Genomic DNA, 19,951 nt, shown 5'->3' with positions numbered 1-19,951 from the left:
TAAGGTTGCTCATAGTTTCCGGCCGGTACCGCGAGGAGGTAGGGATAGGAGTTGCTGGGCAGAGGCTAGAGGATCACAATGGGATCTGAATTGCGCAGCATACCCAGCCTTTGCCGCGTGTTGATTGTTACTTGGGTATTCAATGATATGTGTCAGTCATTAGGGGTAGGGGCTCAGACTCAGGGGCGTTTATCGGAATCTCAGGAAAGTTTCAGGAGTCTCAGGGGCGCTTCAGAGCGTTTCAGAGGGGTATCTGAAGGTCTCATGGGCGTTTCAGTGGGTTCTAGGGGGTTTCGGGGGGGCGTTCCAATGGTATTCAGGAGGCATCACAGGGTTTCAGAGGTTCTACCGGAGGTCTCTGTAGGAACGCTCTCAAAGGCTCCTGAAACTCCTGGAAACGCCCCTTGAAGCCTCTTGAAACTCTTTTTTGGCCTTTTTTGATAACGTATGTTTATGTAATGTCAGAAAATGAATTAATTTGCAATTTCGATTTTAATTTTTTGTTTCAGCCGTCCTGGTCTGCGCCGTCTGTTCGCTCCTGGTTTTGGCAACGGATGAACTCAACACCGAATATCCCGGAACGATCGCAGCCATCTCGGTGCTGGGTGCCTTCATGGTGCTCCTGATCATCATCACCGCTCTCCAACCGACCGAGAGCACCAAACTGACGTTCAAGGTGCCTCTGGTTCCGCTGCTGCCCATGTTGAGTGTGTTCTTCAACCTGTACCTGATGTTCCAGCTGGATGCCGGAACGTGGATTCGGTTTGCCGTGTGGATCGTGATCGGTTACCTGATCTACTTCACGTACGGAATCAAACACTCCGTCGAGGGTGCGCTTGCCAAGAAGGCGTCCGTCAACGAGAATGGAACTACCGTGACGACGGTGAAGAACGGAATCGACAACAGTGCCTTCGATGCCAGCCACGACAAGTTCGTGTCGACGGTGGCGCCGGTTGAGAATGGCAAGCGGAGTTCCAAGAATTCCTACTCACTCAACAACGAATAGCTAGGGGGAGGGGATATGGCGCGGCGCCAGCAAGGCAGACCCCAGACAAGAGGCATTTCCTTCGTACACACTTGACGATATTTAGCGGTTAAGTACAAACTACCAAGAGAGTATGTTATAGATTTGTTCATTAATATCAGCTCTCTCGAATCGATTTTACTTTGATCAGGAGCGTTTGCCGTTACACTGCACAGTGGTCTAGTGGAGAGAGTTAACGAAGATGGATGAACCGACTATCAGATAGTGAAATTTTAGATGAATCTGTTTGTAACTTTTTTGATCAGTATACTGACCTCTGCCATCTCTTGAAATAAGCAATACATACTAATTTTTAGTATTAACAATCCTTCTGAAACTTTAAAACTTTTTTTATTCTTTATATTTTTCTCAGAGGGGGTTTTTCATAGCGTCGAATGATCTAGAGACTTTTTCAATATCTTAATAGAAATCTGTTTGCTAAAGACAGTGTTGCCATTTTTTGATTTTTTATCCGTTTTCCGTTCATTTAAATAATGAGATATAATTCCATATATATTTTCAACCACTAGTATAATAACTTATTTCGTAAGAGGTAGTCTCAGTATAACAATTTTGCACATCTGGTAGTTCGAGTCATCTTCCTCATACAGTTTATCTACTAGACGAATAGACCAGCAGGATGTTTCATGTGTATTATAGAGATTAGGATTCATGGTATTTTTTGTTCATAATTAAAAAAAAAATACCAGACTAGATAGAGGAACCAGACGCTTAGTGATATTGAAAAGTATTTTACCCCCCAAGTCCGGTCGCGAGTATGATGGATTGGAAAGAAAGTTCAATTCGTTCATCCGATACAGAATGTGCTGTGAGGCGAAACAGAAACAATGCTTGTGATAAAAAGAATTTAGTGGTACGATTTTTATTTTATCAATCTAATCGATAAATCAAGACAATATTTTAAGCCAGAGAAAAAAAGGAACAAAAGTGGAGCCTAATTAAAAAAAACGACGTACACCAGACACCTGAACCAGATTGTGTCCAAAGTTTGTAATTGAGCAAAGCCTAATAAATCAAGATTAACAGTAATTGTGTGATTGTTTTCGCTTATCGTCTTCGAAGTCTGCGCCGAATGGTAGACACGCGCCCTATTGACGTGGGGGTAAAATCACCGACACACAGAAAACCGAAAGGAGGTGTATGACTGGACCTTTGACGTAATAATGCCTTTTACCCGTGTGTGCACCGTAGGTACGTCTACTTATCAGTCAATTCCGGCGGCAATTGCGATTGGGAATAGCGGATAACATTCTTGAGGCGGATTCGATAACAAAGCCCTTGATGGTCATGAACCGAGCTTATCAGGAGAGCTCATAAGCTCTGTATGCGGTATGTAATTGTCGACGATTGGCCGGTAGTTGTTTGTAGATAGTAGAAAGAAATTTTCCAATTTTTTTTTTATCAGCGCCGACATTCAAGGATTTAATTTTATTGAACCGGTGGCATAAGGTTCACAGAAATCCTAATGAAATAATTTTCCATTCAAGGGCTACTGAACGGCTTTTTATTTATAGTATGTAATTGAATTTTTGTAGATTTTGTGTGATTCGTCATCGTCGCCTCCATACGTCAATCACTACGTCTTTCTAGTAATTTATACCCAATTTGCTGTTCAGCAAATTATACGTAACGGTTGAATGAATGTTATCTATACAGCGCGTCTACCATCAGTTTGCTTCATGTCTTCGCAAATAAATCCGGACATAATATTCGATCGAATGTTTGGTGCAGTGCCGCATTTTTTTGTCGTCTGACTTCCATTAATGAAGTGCCGGGTCTTCATGAATCATTGATGAAGTATTCTATTGTTTTGACCAACCGTAGTCTGTGCCTTCTGTGCATTCATGCGTTCGTCCATGTACTGTTTCCACCTTTTAATCATCCTACGTCCGTCCGTCAAGATGGCTCCGTCCTTATCCCTGCGCATTTTGACATGCGGCACGAAGTCTTGCGGGATGCGTTGTGTTTCTGGTAGAACTTCCGTGTTTCTTGTGGAACAGCAGTTCCATTTGCACGCACTCCGCATCTTCCAGTTATGGACAGACAAAACCTCTAGTACTCTGGATATCCATCCTAGAGAAGTTTCTTGTAAGAGTTTTTACTAAAATCTGGTTACACGATATTCGATATAGACAAGTTGCACAAGATCAATTTTTGCTTTTTATAGAAGCGTACTAGAAAAAAAAATTCTTCTGCAAAGTTGTTCATTCTGCTATTTTTTACCTTTCTTCCGAAGACACTTATACTCTAAAATTCTCACAAATGCACAGTGGGCCACTTTACTAAAAAAAGTGCAAACAATCGATTTTGATCAATATTTTCAAGCAGCCTCCTCCTGCTGCTGCATGAGTTATCAAATGAATTGTAAATCTCCTTCTTTTGAAAAAAAAACTCCAATTTCCGTGATTTTGTAGGTTTTTGTTGCAGAATAATCTTTTTCTTATTTATTTTTGTTAACCTAACGTTTGAAATTTTTTTCATATTTTTTTTACTTGAAAATAATGATCAAAATCAATACAGTGGGATTCCGTTTTTTCATGCTCCATTTTTGGCATGTTCCGTTTTTGGCACCCCCCGTATTTAGCAACAAAGGATTCCGTTTTTGGCAACATTTTTAAATCTAATAAAAATATAGCAAATATCGATAAATAATTCTTCTTATAGACAACTTGTATTATATCAATAAGAAATAATAACAATTTTATGCTATTCCGGCATTCGAACAAAGGAACCAGCCCATATATGTTTGCCACACATATCCTAAATACGTTAGGATGTTCCGATTTTATCACGCCCTTCACACGTCAGTCCTTCATTTTTAATTAATTTGCTGTTACATTTGAGAGCAAGTGTTTCCCCTCTTCTTCAAGATGAATGTTGAATGCTCGTTTTGCGACGTTAAAAACATTGAAAATGAATTTACATTTTGTAGAACATTTAAAAGCAGTTTTTAAAAGGGGTGTGATAAAATCAGAACAATACTGTATATGGGTCCATATATCATTTTATATTATGTCCAACTGATTGTTATGTGCAGAGTGCACAAAACCGAGTAGATCTTTCTTCTTTGGCATAACGTCCCAACTAGGACAAAGCCTGCTTCTCAGCTTAGTGTTCTATGATCACTAGTGTTCTATGATCACTTCTGCAGATATAATTGTGTATATCGTGCGCCAGGCAAGAAGATATTCTATGCCTAAGTAAATTAAGGTAATTTCTTTTACAAAATATTTCTGGACCGACCGGGAATTGAACCCGTCACCCTCAGCATGGCCATTGGCTATGGTGAATATTAGGGTTCCAATGAAAATCGAATTTTCGAATTTCGAAAACGGGTAGTGCTCAAAAGTTTCGTCTCCTCAAAAAAAAGTCCCCATGCAAAATTTCAGCTCAATCGGACTTCGTTAAGGGGTGGCCCAAAGCGGTCAAAGTTTGGCTGTTTTGAAACACGAAAAATATCCCAAGGTAGGGATACATGAAAATTTCGAAATCGAAATTTTTTTTTTGATGCCAAATGCTTTAATAGAGCATGAAACGTCGAGATCTGGTGTTATCTCAAAAAATTTTTTTTTGATAAAAATTGACTTTTTGGACTTAAAAAGTTTTTGAGTGGGGGCAATGAAATGTATTTGAAATGGAGGATTTGAATTTAGTTGCTGAAATATTCATAGCAATAGTACTGGAAGACTGGAACATGTCTTATATCATGGCAACTGCTAGCATATTGTATATCATATATCGTTAGGGTGGTTCACTTATTTTGCATTAGGGTGATCCTTTTTGTAGAAAAATTTAAAAAATGAGATAATAGTATTAAAAAGTCTCTTATATACCTGTAAGTCATTTTCACTGTTGAATATATATAATATTTCATTAGGGTGGCTCATTTATTTTTAATTAGGGTGGTTAATTGAGATGGAAATTAAGAACAAAAAAACATTTCCAGGAAATTTTCCAGTCATATTTTTGTATAGTTTAAAACCATGATCCTTTATTGGCATGTAAAACTTTGTTAAGATATTCCTAGACCAACATGTGGAAAGGGCGTAACAACCATTGCGAATTTCTGCTTCTCATGTCCCTGGATTCTTTTTCCAGTAACAGATAGAGCTGACTCTCCTCTATCTGTTAATGGGAAAAGTTTGCATAAAATATTGAGATACGCCCAGGATGGACGAGAAAAGTAAGCGTTTGCAATGGTTGTTCCGCAACACAAATGTTGGTCCAGATTTTTATTATGGTTTAAAATAACGAATAATAATAAATATATCTTAGGTACAAGATTACCATATAGCATACCGAAGTGGTGAGTGAACCTAAACTCTAACGTGATGGGACGAACAAAAACATACAATAATTTAACGTTGGATTTAAACACACGATGACAAAAGAAAGACCTCTATGATCACTGCTTTCCATAATACGAGATAGATGAGATAAATTATTTATTCACTAAAAATGTTCCTTTACCGACACACTTTTGCGTTACCTATGCCAGCTCAACAAAAGTTAGCACGATTTATCGTATTCATTGTAAAAATATATTGAAAAACTGGTTTCTGTTTTCGTGTGCTGCAATTTCTGTAAACAATGACCTTAATTTGACAAAATCAACTCGAATGTTGATGTTTTTTGGATAACCAACCGAAATGGTATGTTCGACATACGTAATATATTATTGTGGGTACAATATTTGCCATACAAGCCAACCTCCAAAACTTGCATGCAAGTTGAGTAGCCAAATTAAAATGCTTAAAACTATGAAATTTGATTTGGTAAAACGAAATATTTGGCATAAATCGTTAGTTTAGATGTTAATCGACGAACTTACACTTTGATTGCTTTAAAACACAATTTCCATACTTAATGGCTTACAGTCAAAAAAGCCCAAAATCACATATTTTGCCCTATAAATTGAGGTATAGCTCAAAATCCTGACGTGCTGGAAAATCTGAGCCCGGATTCGGATTCAGCGACCCAAAAACTGTCAGAGACACATAAGTTTGCTTTTGAGACAGACCAAAATTTTATTTTTGTTTCGCTGTGTTATGTGCTCTCTCTCTTCCGGAATCCTTGTTGGAAACTGATATTACGCAGAGGAATAGCAAAAAAGAAAATGAAGTTCAAAAAAATCAGATGTAATTTAAGAACATATATTCGATGTAATGTACCAAACTATCAGCATGAATTTAGTAAATATCACGAAACCGTTCCCACTCTTTCGTTACGTCCCTTTTACTACGACCAGGCTTGTTCGCACTGAGCGTATGAAAATTATGCTCTATTGATTTACACCACCGAAATCATCGTATTTATGAAATCTTCCTGTCTTAATTGATAGAAGGATGTTGAAATAATTTAAATGTTTTTTTCGAACTGTCAAAAAAACCGCACCGCAGTACCACACGGAGTGAATTTCACTCGGGTGAATTTTAACGCTGATTAATGAAATAGAACGAGAGGAAAGATACTAATTAGAGAATATCTCATTGTATATAAGTCACCGAAAGATTTGTAGGAAATCATGGCTTGAAGCTAAACGAAAAATATTACCTGGTTGAATTTTATGGAAGTATTTTTTGATCTTAATTAAAAAAAAAACCCAGGTTAATCCACCTAGTGGTGATAGTGCCTTTCTCGTCGAATATGTACTCAATATTTTTTCCGGCCGTAAGCCGAAGTGTTCCTGAATCCTGAGAATACACTAGAACGGAATAAATCGCATTTTCTTCTTTTGTCACATTGCTCGTTGACTCGTCAATGAGGGGTGGAGTTGATAAATAATAAATCTGGAGCTCGATTTGAATAGGTCGTATGTGCTTTTGTCGATTAAAAATTCGATCAGTTGTATTCACTTATTATAGCAAAAACCGTTGAAATTGAACAAAGTTGATACATACAGCAGGATCATCACAAAACAGGCTTTCCGTTTCATCAGTAAAAGTGTTCAAAATATCTTCCATATTGCTACAATAACTAAAATAAACTGATCGAATTTTATATCGACAAATGTACATACGACCTATTCAAATCGAGCTCCAGAAATGTATTTGATGAAAAAATTTAAAAAAAAAGAGGAAAATCGCTTAAGGCGAAACTGGAAGCATTTCCTAATTTTTTTGGTTTTTGATTTTTTATAAAATAACGAAGCAATATTTTCAAAATTGGTTTTCGTGCACATGTTGAGTATGGATCAGGGTATATTCTGATTTGGTTACGTGGCAAGAAATGTTTTTCGTTTTTGCTGAAACCATTTTTTGTGAAATTTTGTTCAAACATGGTTTCTGCAAAAACGAAAAACATTTTATACCGCGTAAAAAATCAGAAGATACCCTAATCCCCACTCTACATGTACACGAAAACCGATTTTGAAAATATTGCTTCGTTATTATTTAATAGTACATCAAAAACCAAAAAATGAGGAAAGGCTTCCAGTTTCGCCCTAACTCATCGGTTTTGATAAAAAAAAAATTCTGGAAGACTCTAATTTCACTTTAAAATTGATAAATCTATTGGTTTATTTATTTGTGCACTTCTTCAAGATGTTGAATTCCGATCAAAATTTCCAAGGGGGGCCCCTCTGGACTTGAGAGAAAATCAAAATTTGTGTCAGCCTTATTCAGAAAAGCAAGAATTTTATCAAAGCCATAATTGAATTTGGAAACTTATTGATGGCTCATATTCCGACGCTATGTTAAACGTATAGGCCGAGCTGAAAAATATCAAATCTCTCAGTTGACTGCTTGACCACCTTCACTAGCACTGGATGCCGATCATTATCATGACATTTCGGCAATTTTTTTTCTGCACACTTTAGCCTATATTTTATTATCATTAGTTATAAGATTCATGTAAAATTTGACAAAAAAAAAGTGCAAGCAAGCGAAATTTTCCCTATTGAAGCCCATTCAAATTTCTACCGTGTAACATGATCATTTGGTCAGGAACTTTTCTTTACAAAACGCCGAAATAAAGTTGGATTTTATGATATTCACTCACTTTTATTTAATACTTCTGGAAAAAACAATAGCAACCAAAGGCGACCGAGCAGAGAGCGGTTCAAACCTATACTAATCGAATAGAATGATCGTTCGGTAAATATTCTATATCAACGATCACTTGGGTGCTCGTCACAACCGTGTTACAGAGCGCGAGGACTCAACCAGTTGCATCAAAATTGTTCGCTGTAATTTTAGACGCAGAAGGGGATTGGTGCTATAAAATTTAAATTTTTCCATACAACGTTGATCCATCCTACTGTAAAATGACGCCTCAGGAATCTAAAATGATGTAATTTGAGATCTCTTAAATTTTTATCAAGATTTTGTTCTTTTACACATATTAATCGCTTGCATCGATTTTGTTCACCTGCGTAATTTCAGCAATGGATCCAACCCTGATTCTGCAACACTGCCGGCAATCTTAAGGACAAGGTATTTGGAGTACATTGCTCAAAATTTCTAGAGCACCGTTTTTTAGAACCGTTGAACGGATTTTGATTAAAATGCATCACGCTGTTGACAACCACTGAACAATTAGCGTGATGCATTTTCATCCAAATCCATTCAACGGTTCTAAAAAACGGTGCTCTAGAAATTTTGAGCTATGTACTCCAAATACCTTGTCCTTAAGTGTGGTCAGAGACTATTTTCTTGCTGCCCGTGTAACTGGTTAACGAACATTTTTGATGATTTGATGTTTCGCATGCATGGGTTTGGTTTTGTTTTTTAATTGGTCACTTCCGACGGGACACCTGGAACCGGTTCCGGAACACAACCGGTTTAGATACGGTATGAAACTGTTTTCTTGCTTACCGTTCATCTGGTTATCGAAAACCCCCGCTCTTCCATGTGTCACATGCATGGGCTTGGTTCACTTTTTTAATTGACCACTTCCAGCGGGACAGCTGGAACCGGTTCCGGAACACAACCGGTTCAGATATAGTCTGAAACTATTTTCCTGCTTACCGTTCATCTGGTTATCGAAAAAGCCGCTCTTTGGTGTGTCGCATGCCTGGGTTTGGTTCACTTTTTTTAATTGGTTACTTCCGGCAGGACATCCGGAACCGGTTCCGGAATACTACTGGTTCAAACATGGTCTGAAACTATTTTCCTGCTTACCGTTTATCTGGTTATCGAAAAAGCCGCTGTTTGATGCGTCGCATGCCTGGGTTTGATTCACTTTTTTAATTGGCCAATTCCGGCAGGACATCCGGAACCGGTTCCGGAACACTACCGGTTCAAACATGGTTTGAAACTATGTTTATGCTTACCGTTCATCTGGTTATCGAAAAAGCTGCTCTTTGATGTGGCGCATGCCTGGGTTTGGATCACTTTTTTAATTGGCCACTTCCGACAGGACATCCGGAACCGGTTCCGGAATACTACCGGTTCAAACATGGTCTGAAACTATTTTCCTGCTTACCGTTCATTTGGTTATCGAAAAAGCCGCTGTTTGATGTGTCACATGCCTGGGTTTGGTTCACTTTTTTAATTGCCCAATTCCGGCAGGACATCCGGAACCGGTTCCGGAACACTACCGGTTCAAAGGAGGTTTGAAACTATTTTCCTGCTTACCGTTCATCTGGTTATCGAAAAAGCCGCTCTTTGATGTGTCGCATGGCTGGGTTTGGTACACATTTTTAATTGGCCACTTCCGGCGGGACATCCGGAACCGGTTCCGGCATACTACCGGTTCAAACATGGTCTGAAACTATTTTCCTGCTTACCATTCAACTGGTTATCGAAAAATCCGCTATTTGACGTGTCGCATGCATGGGTTATGTTCTCTTTCTTATTTGGCCACTTCCGGCGGGACACCCGGCGCCGGTTCCGGAACACTACCGGTTCAGATATAGTCAGAGACTATTTTCCATCATCCCGTTCATCAGATAATCGAAAATGCCGTGGTTTGATGGGTCGCATGCATGGGTTTGTTGCATTTTCATATCTGGCCCCTTCCTGGGGTACCGGTCCGGAACACCTAAATGGCCATAACTCCGGAACGGCTGGACCGATCTGAACCATTTTCAATAGGAAACAATGGGACAATGTACCCCGTCGAATGAACCATCGGTCATTGAAATCGGTTCATATTTACTATCTAAAAATGAGGTGACCTTTTTGTACACACACACACATACACACGCACACACATACATACACACACACATACATACACACAGACATCATCTCAACTCGTCGAGCTGAGTCGATTGGTATATAACACTTAACCCCTCCGGGGGCTCCATCAAATTTTCGTTTTTGGAGTGAACATATAGCCTTTCGGTACACCTTGGTGTACGAGAAAGGCAAAAACAACCCGAACGGAAAATACAATACAAATACTATTATCGTTTTTTGCTTTTCTCGTACACCAAGGTGTACCGAAAGGCTATATGTTCACTCCAAAAATGAAATCTTGATAGAACCCCCGGAGGGCCAAGTCTTATATACCAATCGACTCAGCTCGACGAGTTGAGATGATGTCTGTGTGTGTATGTATGTATGTGTGTATGTGTACAAAAATGTCACCTCATTTTTGGATAGTAAATATCATCCGATTTCAATGCTTTATGTTTCAATCGACGCGGAATATTGTCCCATTGTTTCCTATTGAAAATGGTTTGAATCGGTCCAGCCGTTCCGGAGTTATGGCCATTTAGGTGTTCCGGACAGGTACCCCAGGAAAGGGCCAGATATGAAATTGCAACAAACCCATGCATGTGACCCATAAAACCACGGCATTTTCGATTATCTGATGCACGGTAAGCAGGAAAATAGTCGCAGACTATATCTGCACCGGTAGTGTTCCGGAACCGGTTCCGGGTGTCCCGCCGGAAGTGGCCAAATATAAAAGTGAAACAAACCCATGTATGCGACACATATAATCACCGCATTTTCTGTAACCTGATGAGTGGTAAACAGGAAAATAGTCTCTGACCATATCTGATCTGGTAGTGTTCCGGAACCGGTTCCGGGTATCCCGCCGGAAGTGGCCAAATATAAAAGTGAACCAAACACATGCATGCGACACATCAAATCGCAGCTTTTTCTATAACCTGATGAACGGTAAATAGGAAAATAGTCGTGCACTATATCTGAACCGGTAGTGTTACGGAACCGGTTTCGGATCATATCTGAACCGGTAGCATCCCGAAACCAGTTCCTGATGTCCCGCCGGAAGTGGCCAATTCATACATGCGACACATCAAATCGTAGCCTTTTCGATAACTTGTACGATCAGCAAAAAAAAATAAGCAAAGCCCACATTAGAAACTACTGATAGTGTTCCGGAATCGGTTCGAGGTGTCTCGCTGAAAGTGGCCGAATGCAAAAAAAAACAAAAATTCGCGACACATCAAATGGCATTTAAAGTATCCTGATGAACGGTTACAAAGAAAAAATATCTCAGATCATGCTTGGGAGAACTAGTAGTGTCCCGGAATCGGTTCCCGGTGTCCCTCCGGATGTGGTGAAATGTAAAAGGGAACCAAATTCCATGCATGCGCTTCATCTAATCGCGTTTTTTCGATAAGCTGATGAACGGTTATTAAGAAAATTAGATGAGATTACGTAAGAGGCCACCGCTAGTGTTCCACAACCAGGTTCCAGGTGTCTCGCCGGAATTGGTCAAATGTAAAAATGAACCATGTAAATTTTCCGGAACCGGTTAAGAGTGTCCCACTGGAAATGAACATATATAAAAGTGAATCAAATCCATGCTTGCGGTACATCAAATCGCTTTTTTGTCAGTAACCTGATGCATGGATAATAAGAAAATAGGCACACCGGAAATGTTTTTAATTCCGACTAACCTGATTAACAGTTTTCATAAAAACAGACCACATTTAAATATGCCGGTAATGTTCCGGAATCATTTCCGGGGTCTCGCAAGCAATACAAAATAGACTGAGACTACATAAGAGGCTATCGGTGGTGTTGCAGAAGCAGCGTTGGGTGCTTCAGCGGAATTACGAAAGTGAACTAAATCAATGCAAGCGATGGATATGTGTAAGAGAACCAAAAACCTAAAAAAAAAACTAAAGCGATCTCGTTAAATCACACAATTTTTGATTCCCGAGACGTAAATTTACAGTAGGATGGGTCAACGTTGTATGGAAAAATTAAAATTTAAGCGCATCAGCCCCGAACATTCTTATAAATCTTTATTTGCGTCTAAAATTATTGCGCAAAATTTTGATGCGACTAGAGGGCGAGCACTGTAATGTGTTTGATATTTGGATGTGATATAGCATTGGCAATTCAAATAACTACATTACAAATATTACATGAATTTTGTAACTAATGATAATAAAATATAGCATAAAGTGTGCAGATAAAACTTTGTCAAAGTGATCTGTGAAAAAAGTTTAACCCTATTGTCATCTTGGTATGAATCAGCCTCCAGTGAAGGTGGTCAAGCAGTCAACTGAAAGTACTGATACTTTCAGCTCTGCCCATACGTTGAACATAATGTAGGAATAAGTGCCCCAATTCGATGATGACCTTGAATTTCTAAATAAAGTACCTATTCTCATGATTCAGAAATTCGTAGGTGGTACAGTCCCAGATCGCCGTTATGAGCATTTCCTCCGTCTCGTCCGTTACCAAAGCACAGAGATTTGGGGCTGATCACTGGCTCTAAAGTGCCCCACACAATGCATACGTTTGCGTGTGCGTGACAGTAGTTTGACACATTTCCCATGGGACAACTGTCAAAAAAACGCAAACCTCGACGGAACGGACGCTATGTGTTCCAGGCTTAAGGCAAGATTGATTGCGTCGATGGAAAGATTATGAGTACATATTCGACGAGAAAGGCACTATCATCACTAGGTGGATTAAACTTGGTTTTTATTTATTTTTCTACAAAAAGGACCACCCTTATGCAAAATAAGTGAAGCACCCAAAACAAAAAAGATTCAAAATTTTAAAAAGATAATAAAAAAGATTTCATGAATAATTGGGGATACACCCGGGAGGGACAGGAGAAGCAGAAATTCGCAATGGTTGTTACGCCCTTTCCACATGTTGGTCTAGGAATATCTTAACAAAGTGTTACATGCCAATTTAATATTTCATTAGGGTGGCTCATTTATTTTTAATTAGGGTGGTTCTTTGAGATGGAAATTAAGAACAAAAAAACATTTCCAGAAAATTCACCAGTCATATTTTTGTATAGTTTAAAACTATGATCCTGGTTTTAAACTATACAAAAATATGACTGGTGAATTTTCTGGAAATGTTTTTTTGTTCTTAATTTCCATCTCAAAGAACCACCCTAATTAAAAATAAATGAGCCACCCTAATGAAATATTATATATATTCTACAGTGAAAATGACTTACAGGTATATAAGAGATTTTTTTATACTATTATCTTATTTTTTAAATTTTTCTACAAAAAGTCAATTTTTTTCCAAAAACAAATTTTTGAGGTGACACCAGATCTCGACGTTTCATGCACTTTTATGGCATTTGGCATAAAAAAAAATCGATTTCGAAATTTTCATAGGGATACATGATCTTTTTCGTGGGATATTTTTCGTGTTTCAAAACAGCCAAATTTTGACCGCTTTGGGCCACCCCTTAGCGAAGTCCGATTGAGCTAAAATTTTGCATGGGGACTTTTTTTGAGGAGAGGAAACGTTTGAGCACTACCCGTTTTTGAAATTCGATGGTCAAATTTTTCCCATACATGCCATTGGCACCCTACCACGACTTATAAGTTGTGGCTTCGATGTTCAAAGTATGTTTTTGAAATTCACTTTCTCACACATTTGTAGTTAGTCATTTATGCACTAGGACTAGAACGTGAGCTGTTGGATGATATTTTTTCTTTCACTTATAGCTTCGATACTGCTTGCTTTTCTACTTTTGACGATGGTATAACGATGAGCACGCGATATTTTTGTTCATATTGTTGTCAATATTGGTTGTGATGTAGTCTAGGGGCGTTATCGAATTATCCTTTCGTTAGAGCAGTTGCTTAGAGTAGAGACGAAAGAATGAATAATTTTGGCTTGTCTAACAGTTGTTGGTGGCAGGGCTGGGCATTGAAAGTCTGACCATTTACTTACAACGCGAAAATGTTGTCCTTGAGAGCACAAGGGTCCGCTGGAGGTACTTTTGTTTTAGAGAATTTGGTGGAAAATTGCTTTGAGAGAATCATTTCATAATCTTTAAGGATACGACCTCTTTTGGCTGATTGTTTGGCTCTGTTAATACATCAAGAAATATTTAAAAAACAATCTCATTTATTCCTCACAGAATGCATCAAGGAAGTGTTCGGGACTCTAAAAAAATTAGAAGTTTCACCAGGATGTCCGAATGGTTCATAGGCATAGGTACCTAAAAAAATTAGGAGTAGCTAAATAACAGTTACTTTAGTTGAAATTTTTAGCCCTAGGCTAGTTCATCTCGGGAACCAAGCTTTACTTCCCTTCCTAAGGAAGAACTCACATTTTTGTGAGTTTGTCGGGAGTTGGATTCGATCCCAGGTCCTTAGCGTGATAGTCACGTGTTCTAACCATCACACTAGGTCCGCTCCACTTTTAGTTGAAGTTAGGTAAACCTTCCGTAACTCTCGCGGTTGGCCACCACCGTCAGTACCATCAGCGTGATCACTCGAGAGTTAAAAGCAGTTTGTTCGATACATATACGACCAAAATGTTTGTGGAGTACTAGTCTCTGTCGACTTAGTGTTCGCTGTTCTGTTATGAGTCGTTTAGTCTGTATGGCTCTTTTCGAGAATTTCATAGATTTTTATATGAGTTTACACATGAATTTCGCTGCGAAAGGGATTAAATCTACAAGATTCATTTTTCAGAAACACCTGTAGAAATTTTGCCAGAACTTTTTCAGAGTTTTCACAAATCCTGTTAAATTTCGTGAATATTATCCACATATTCACCATCATTCTTGTTTACGGACGTATCCACTTTCGAACGTTTTTGGTTCGATCGAATCAGTAGGCCATTTGATTTTGCTGGCGTAAACGGGAATGCGAACGATTTTCGTTCGAAAGTGGATTCGATCGAAAACAAGAATGAGGGTGATTATGCGAATATGTTACAAAATAGATCAGAAATTTCGTTTAGAATTTCGAGAAAGTTGTTGTTCCTTAAAGAAATTTTATCATTGGGTTCAAAATGCCAAACTGACGTAATGTTTGCAAATATTTCTGAATGGGATGATGCATATGCGGACATACACCAATTAAATGTCTGCCATTTTTTTCTTTTTTGTTTTCCCATTCTATATGTTATGCGGTCGTGTGTAGACTGGGTGAATTTGTTCATCATTTGCATGTTTGTATCTTTCACGAATGATCTATTTTTGCGACAACGTAAATGCTGCCTCTTTGCTTTACAACTTAATTCTAACACGTTCTTTCCCGGCAAACAAGGATATATTTTTGAGGCCTCACTCAACTGTAAGCAACATTAAACGTGAATATTTTCTACAGTGTATTATTGACTGTTCTGTTTGTCATTCTACATTTCCAAAAAACATTACCTGTAAAGTCTCTGAGAAGCGATTAATCTCTAAAATCAACATAATCATACACGGAAAATTCAAACTACCTAATATTTGGGTCGATTTTACTCAAAATTGAGTATATCGAATAAACTCGCTACCCGAAATTAGGTTGTTTTCCCTTTCTGGTTCACCGATGTTGTCAAAAACAAACAGAGATGCATCTATCCAAAGGGGGTCCTTGGCCCCAATAAGCCGATTTTGGGTAAATGTCGGTTTACTCAAAATTGAGTTGAATGAAGGGGGTTTTAGGTTGAATTCACCTACTCTTGAGTATATTTTTTACCTAGCGTGAGTTTGATCGATTTACTCAAATTTTGGCTTATTGGGCCGAACTATGGAATTGCGTCAAAAGAACTCAGTTTTGGGTAGTTTGGCGGTTCCGAGTAGATTCAATGTTTTTAAGGTGTTTTAACGTCATTAATGCGGTTATAAATGACAAAGGACATTTATGAAAAGAGTGCACATAAAATATATACTATGTTTCAAAAAAAGTCACAAATATTCCTAGCTACACACACGCATAAGGATATTTGATTTTAGAGATCCATTCATTTGTAGCAGTGTGACGAGGCTACAAACTGCTCTACGAAAATATGATCAAACTATTATTGTTCCGGGGTTAGATCGTCGTATGGTTCCATAACGGTAATTAGGCATATTATGTAATCATTTACAAACAGAGAAATGTAAAAAAATGTTGACGAAAAAAGATTCCGTTTTTAGCACGGTTCCGGTTTTGGCAACTGAAAATAAAAATTTTGTTGACAAAATCGGAACCCCACTGTAGTTTAGAGTTTTTAGTAAAGTGGCCCACTGTGCATTTTGTGAGCGTTTTAGAGTATAAGTGTCTTCGTAAGAAGGGTCAAAAATAGCAGAATGAACAACTTTGCAGAGGAAAATTTTCTACTACATAGAACGCTTCTATAAAAAGCTAAAACTGATCTTGATCAGTTACAACTTGTCTAGATCGAATATCGTGTAACCAGATTTTAGAAAAAACTCTTACAAGAAACTTCTCTTAAGACACCAAACCTCAAGGATGGATATCCAGAATACTAGAGGTTTTGTTTGCCTGGAAGATGCAGAGTGCATGCAAATGGAACTGCTGTTAGTTTATGGTATAAGTGTCTTTGGATGAAATGTCAAAAATATTAGAATGAACAACTTTGCAGAAAAAAGTTTTCTTATAAAACGTTTCTACAAAAAGCTAAAACTGATTTAGATCAGTTGCAGTTCAAATATCGTGTAACATGATTTTAGTAAAAATTCTTACAAGACATTTCTCTTACGACACCAAACCTCTAGGATGGATGTCCAGAGCACTAGAGGTTTTGTCTGTACTTAACAGCGTACTGCCCCAGTAGTTCCTTTTTTAGATCGTTCAACGTTCTGCCGAGTCCCGTGTTGTATCAAGACGGCCCTCGCTGTGTTGTTCTTTTCCAAAATCTCAAAGCGGTGTGTGTGTGTGTGTGATCCTACTCACCCCCACTGTCCGGCAGTGGTATTATGGAAAAAAGTGTTCTGCAAAATTATTTTGATGTCATTGAAAAAAGCTTTAGTCCGGGAGTTAGAAGGTGATAGCTCTATTGCAGATTCAGAGACCCATTTCAGAATGGCTGGAGAGACACGTTCATTCAGAAGTCACTTTCACTTACAATAAGCCCCGCTTGTGTACATTACTGTTATCATGTGGATAATGATAATGCAAACACACAACCTGTTTCAAAGAAAATCTTCGTAACTGGCGCGTACTTAGTTCAATCCATCCAAGATAGCACTGCCTTTCACCATGGGAACGTCTTCAATGTGCAGTCAGACTTCCTCCTCGTCTCGCCTCCTTTGCGCTTGCAGTCAGTCATCATTTGAACTCACGTCACTTTAGCTCCCACGAAATTATTAATGTATTATTATTATTACTTTATTATAGAGAGTTTCAGCCCTAGGCTGGTTCATTTCTTATTATTATTGTAAAGCCAAACGGAATGATTCTGTAATCCATCGCGAATTACTGATGGCATGGCGGTAGTTTAATAGCCAAAAACGTAAAAAAAACACGAAAAAAAGCTGCAGTTATAGCGCCTTTACAAAAACTTTACAGTGCAAAACTACAGAGAGGCGTAGCGCCATTGACCGTTTTACGTGAAAACGCGATATAGAAGGCACATTCATACACTCTCGAAACGAATTTCAGCACCTTTTCCAAACCCCAACTACTTAAGCAGCGACATTCAAACACACGCAGACACAATCTTTGAAACCCCTCGCTATCGCAAGATTCGTTTGGACATTATTTTTCTCGAAATCAATTGATCAATTTTTCACTATTAGAATTCTCACAGAACAAGCACTGTTTCACACGCGGAAGCTATTCGGAGGGCGTAGCACCGGTCAAACCGTCAGCAGAATCACAAAAAAAAATTGGCGAACGTGAAAGAAACACGATGAGCAAAACAAAACACGTCTGCACGCAGCTACGCCTACTGCGCTTCTAGTTTCTCACCGTAGTTAGTCATGTACCAAAATTTCAGAACCCCGACAGTTACAGTTTGTCATAGCTCCAAACCAAAAACGAGTACTATATTTTTCCCCTGAAGAAGGAGCTATACCCGCGCCGAAAAGTCGGGTTAAATAATAAAACTTTACGATTAATACAAGGGGATTGACATTGTTAACATAATTACTATACAAACCGATATAATAATATACAGTCGAACCTCTATGAGTCGATGTTCCTTGACTCAATATCGACACATGGTGGTATTTTTTTCCATACTAAAAAAAAATCTGGATTACTAGATGGAGCATTTCAACAGCTTTCCAAAGGATATTCCACTTCTCGATATATCTATGAGTCGATGGTCCCTTCAATATCGACTCAAGGAGGTTTGACTGTATTTACGGTGATTCAATACATTTATCTCAATCTAAGTAGGTAGTTATCTCGCGAAAAACAACAACATCGTTATGATCATGAGCTGACCAGATTTAATCTTTGTTTCAAAAGTTCGATCAATTGCAGACATCTTGAATAGTTTTTTTTTTGTGTTTTTTTGCCTGCGTTCCATTAGTTGTTGTTTGAATCTGAGTAGGAATGGGAAAGTTAGCATTGGACAAACCTTGAAGATTGTTATTATATGTACTAATAACAGAAAGGACTGCTGTTTTCAAGTTCTAAAATCCTATATAAAAAAAGAAATATCCCGCTGCTCGTGCTTCATAGAATATTGAAATTCTATAGAAATACATATATCTTTAATCTTGTTGTGAGATGTAATTATCATTTTTGAAGTAAAAACATTCAACATCTACATTCAAAGAAAATGTTTTACTATAAAATTAATAGGTAAATCCATCGATAGGCGATCCATAGGTAAATCCATTGTAAAGGCGATATAACTTTGTAGCTCGTTCGGTTGTCCTAGAATGCTAGAATGTCCAAAATATCGCCATCACGCCATTCTCTAAAAGATAATAACAGAACTAACTATTGGTCGATAGCAAGAGTATTACTAATGTATAAACAATAACGTTTCCTTGACCTAATTCACGAAGTTTTTGAAAATTTTGAAAATGGTGAACAAAACTCCTAGGAAGAAACTAACCTCACTGGGATTACACAAATGTCATTGGATTGTTATTTATCGATTTGTGAGAAAAGGTTGCTGCGATCTGTATTAACATATTAGCATATTTTTGTATACTAAGCCGGAGCTAGTAGGTGTAGGTGTTTTGGATTAAGGTGTCATGATGCATCACCAAGCTTTCACACGAATCATTGAATTTTTGCTTTTCAATGATTGTTTGCCTCGCGTTTTTGAAGTGATAAAAAAACTGTTAGTGCTGCAGCCACGCAGCAGAAAAAGTATCTTCACAATCACTGTGAGTGAGCAAATAGGATGATACTTTTTCATACGAATATTCACTTTGGTAGCAGAGAATTATCACTTTGAAATTTTGAGCCACATATCCAACATGGCTGCTGATGCTAATATGATGCCGTAAAATCCGTTTTTTTTTTGTATCTGTAATAACGAGATTTTTAGCCCTAGGCTAGTTCATCTCGGGACCCACGCTTTACTTCCCTTCCGAAGGAAGAACTCACATTTTGGGAGTTTGTCGGGAGTGGGATTCGATCCCAGGTCCTCGGCGTGATAGTCCAGTGTTCTAACCATCACACCAGGTCCGCTCCATAAGACTGCGTTGCCGATAATCAAAACTACCACCCAAATAACTCCAGTTTAACTCCTCTGAAACTCTCCCAAAATTCTCTGAAGCTTTCTGGAATGCCTTCGAAATTCCCCTAAACCCCTCCGGGCCCCAGTAAACCACAGATCGTAATGGGAAGTGCATTCAAAATCGTATAAA

General features: G+C 38.3%; 1 protein-coding gene and 1 long non-coding RNA gene across 2 annotated transcripts in view; both read left to right on the top strand.

Annotated features, from left to right (window-relative positions):
• The window catches only part of LOC109401173 (cationic amino acid transporter 3-like), a 236,086-nt gene extending 234,012 nt beyond the window's left edge, over positions 1–2,074 (top strand). Inside the window, exon 5 of the mRNA XM_062842662.1 lies at positions 510–2,074. Coding sequence (XP_062698646.1) covers positions 510–1,006 — 497 coding nt within the window. The 3' untranslated portion in view covers positions 1,007–2,074. The remainder of the gene's footprint in view (positions 1–509) is intronic.
• Positions 1–19,951, top strand: part of LOC134284183 (uncharacterized) — a 531,430-nt gene that overhangs the window by 268,209 nt on the left and 243,270 nt on the right. The window lies entirely within an intron of this gene.

This window comes from Aedes albopictus, chromosome 3, assembly GCF_035046485.1.
Source record: "Aedes albopictus strain Foshan chromosome 3, AalbF5, whole genome shotgun sequence".
Taxonomy (NCBI): Eukaryota; Metazoa; Arthropoda; class Insecta; order Diptera; family Culicidae; genus Aedes; species Aedes albopictus.
Note: the sequence above shows the minus strand (reverse complement) of the source record. Positions and strands in the feature narration are given on the sequence as shown.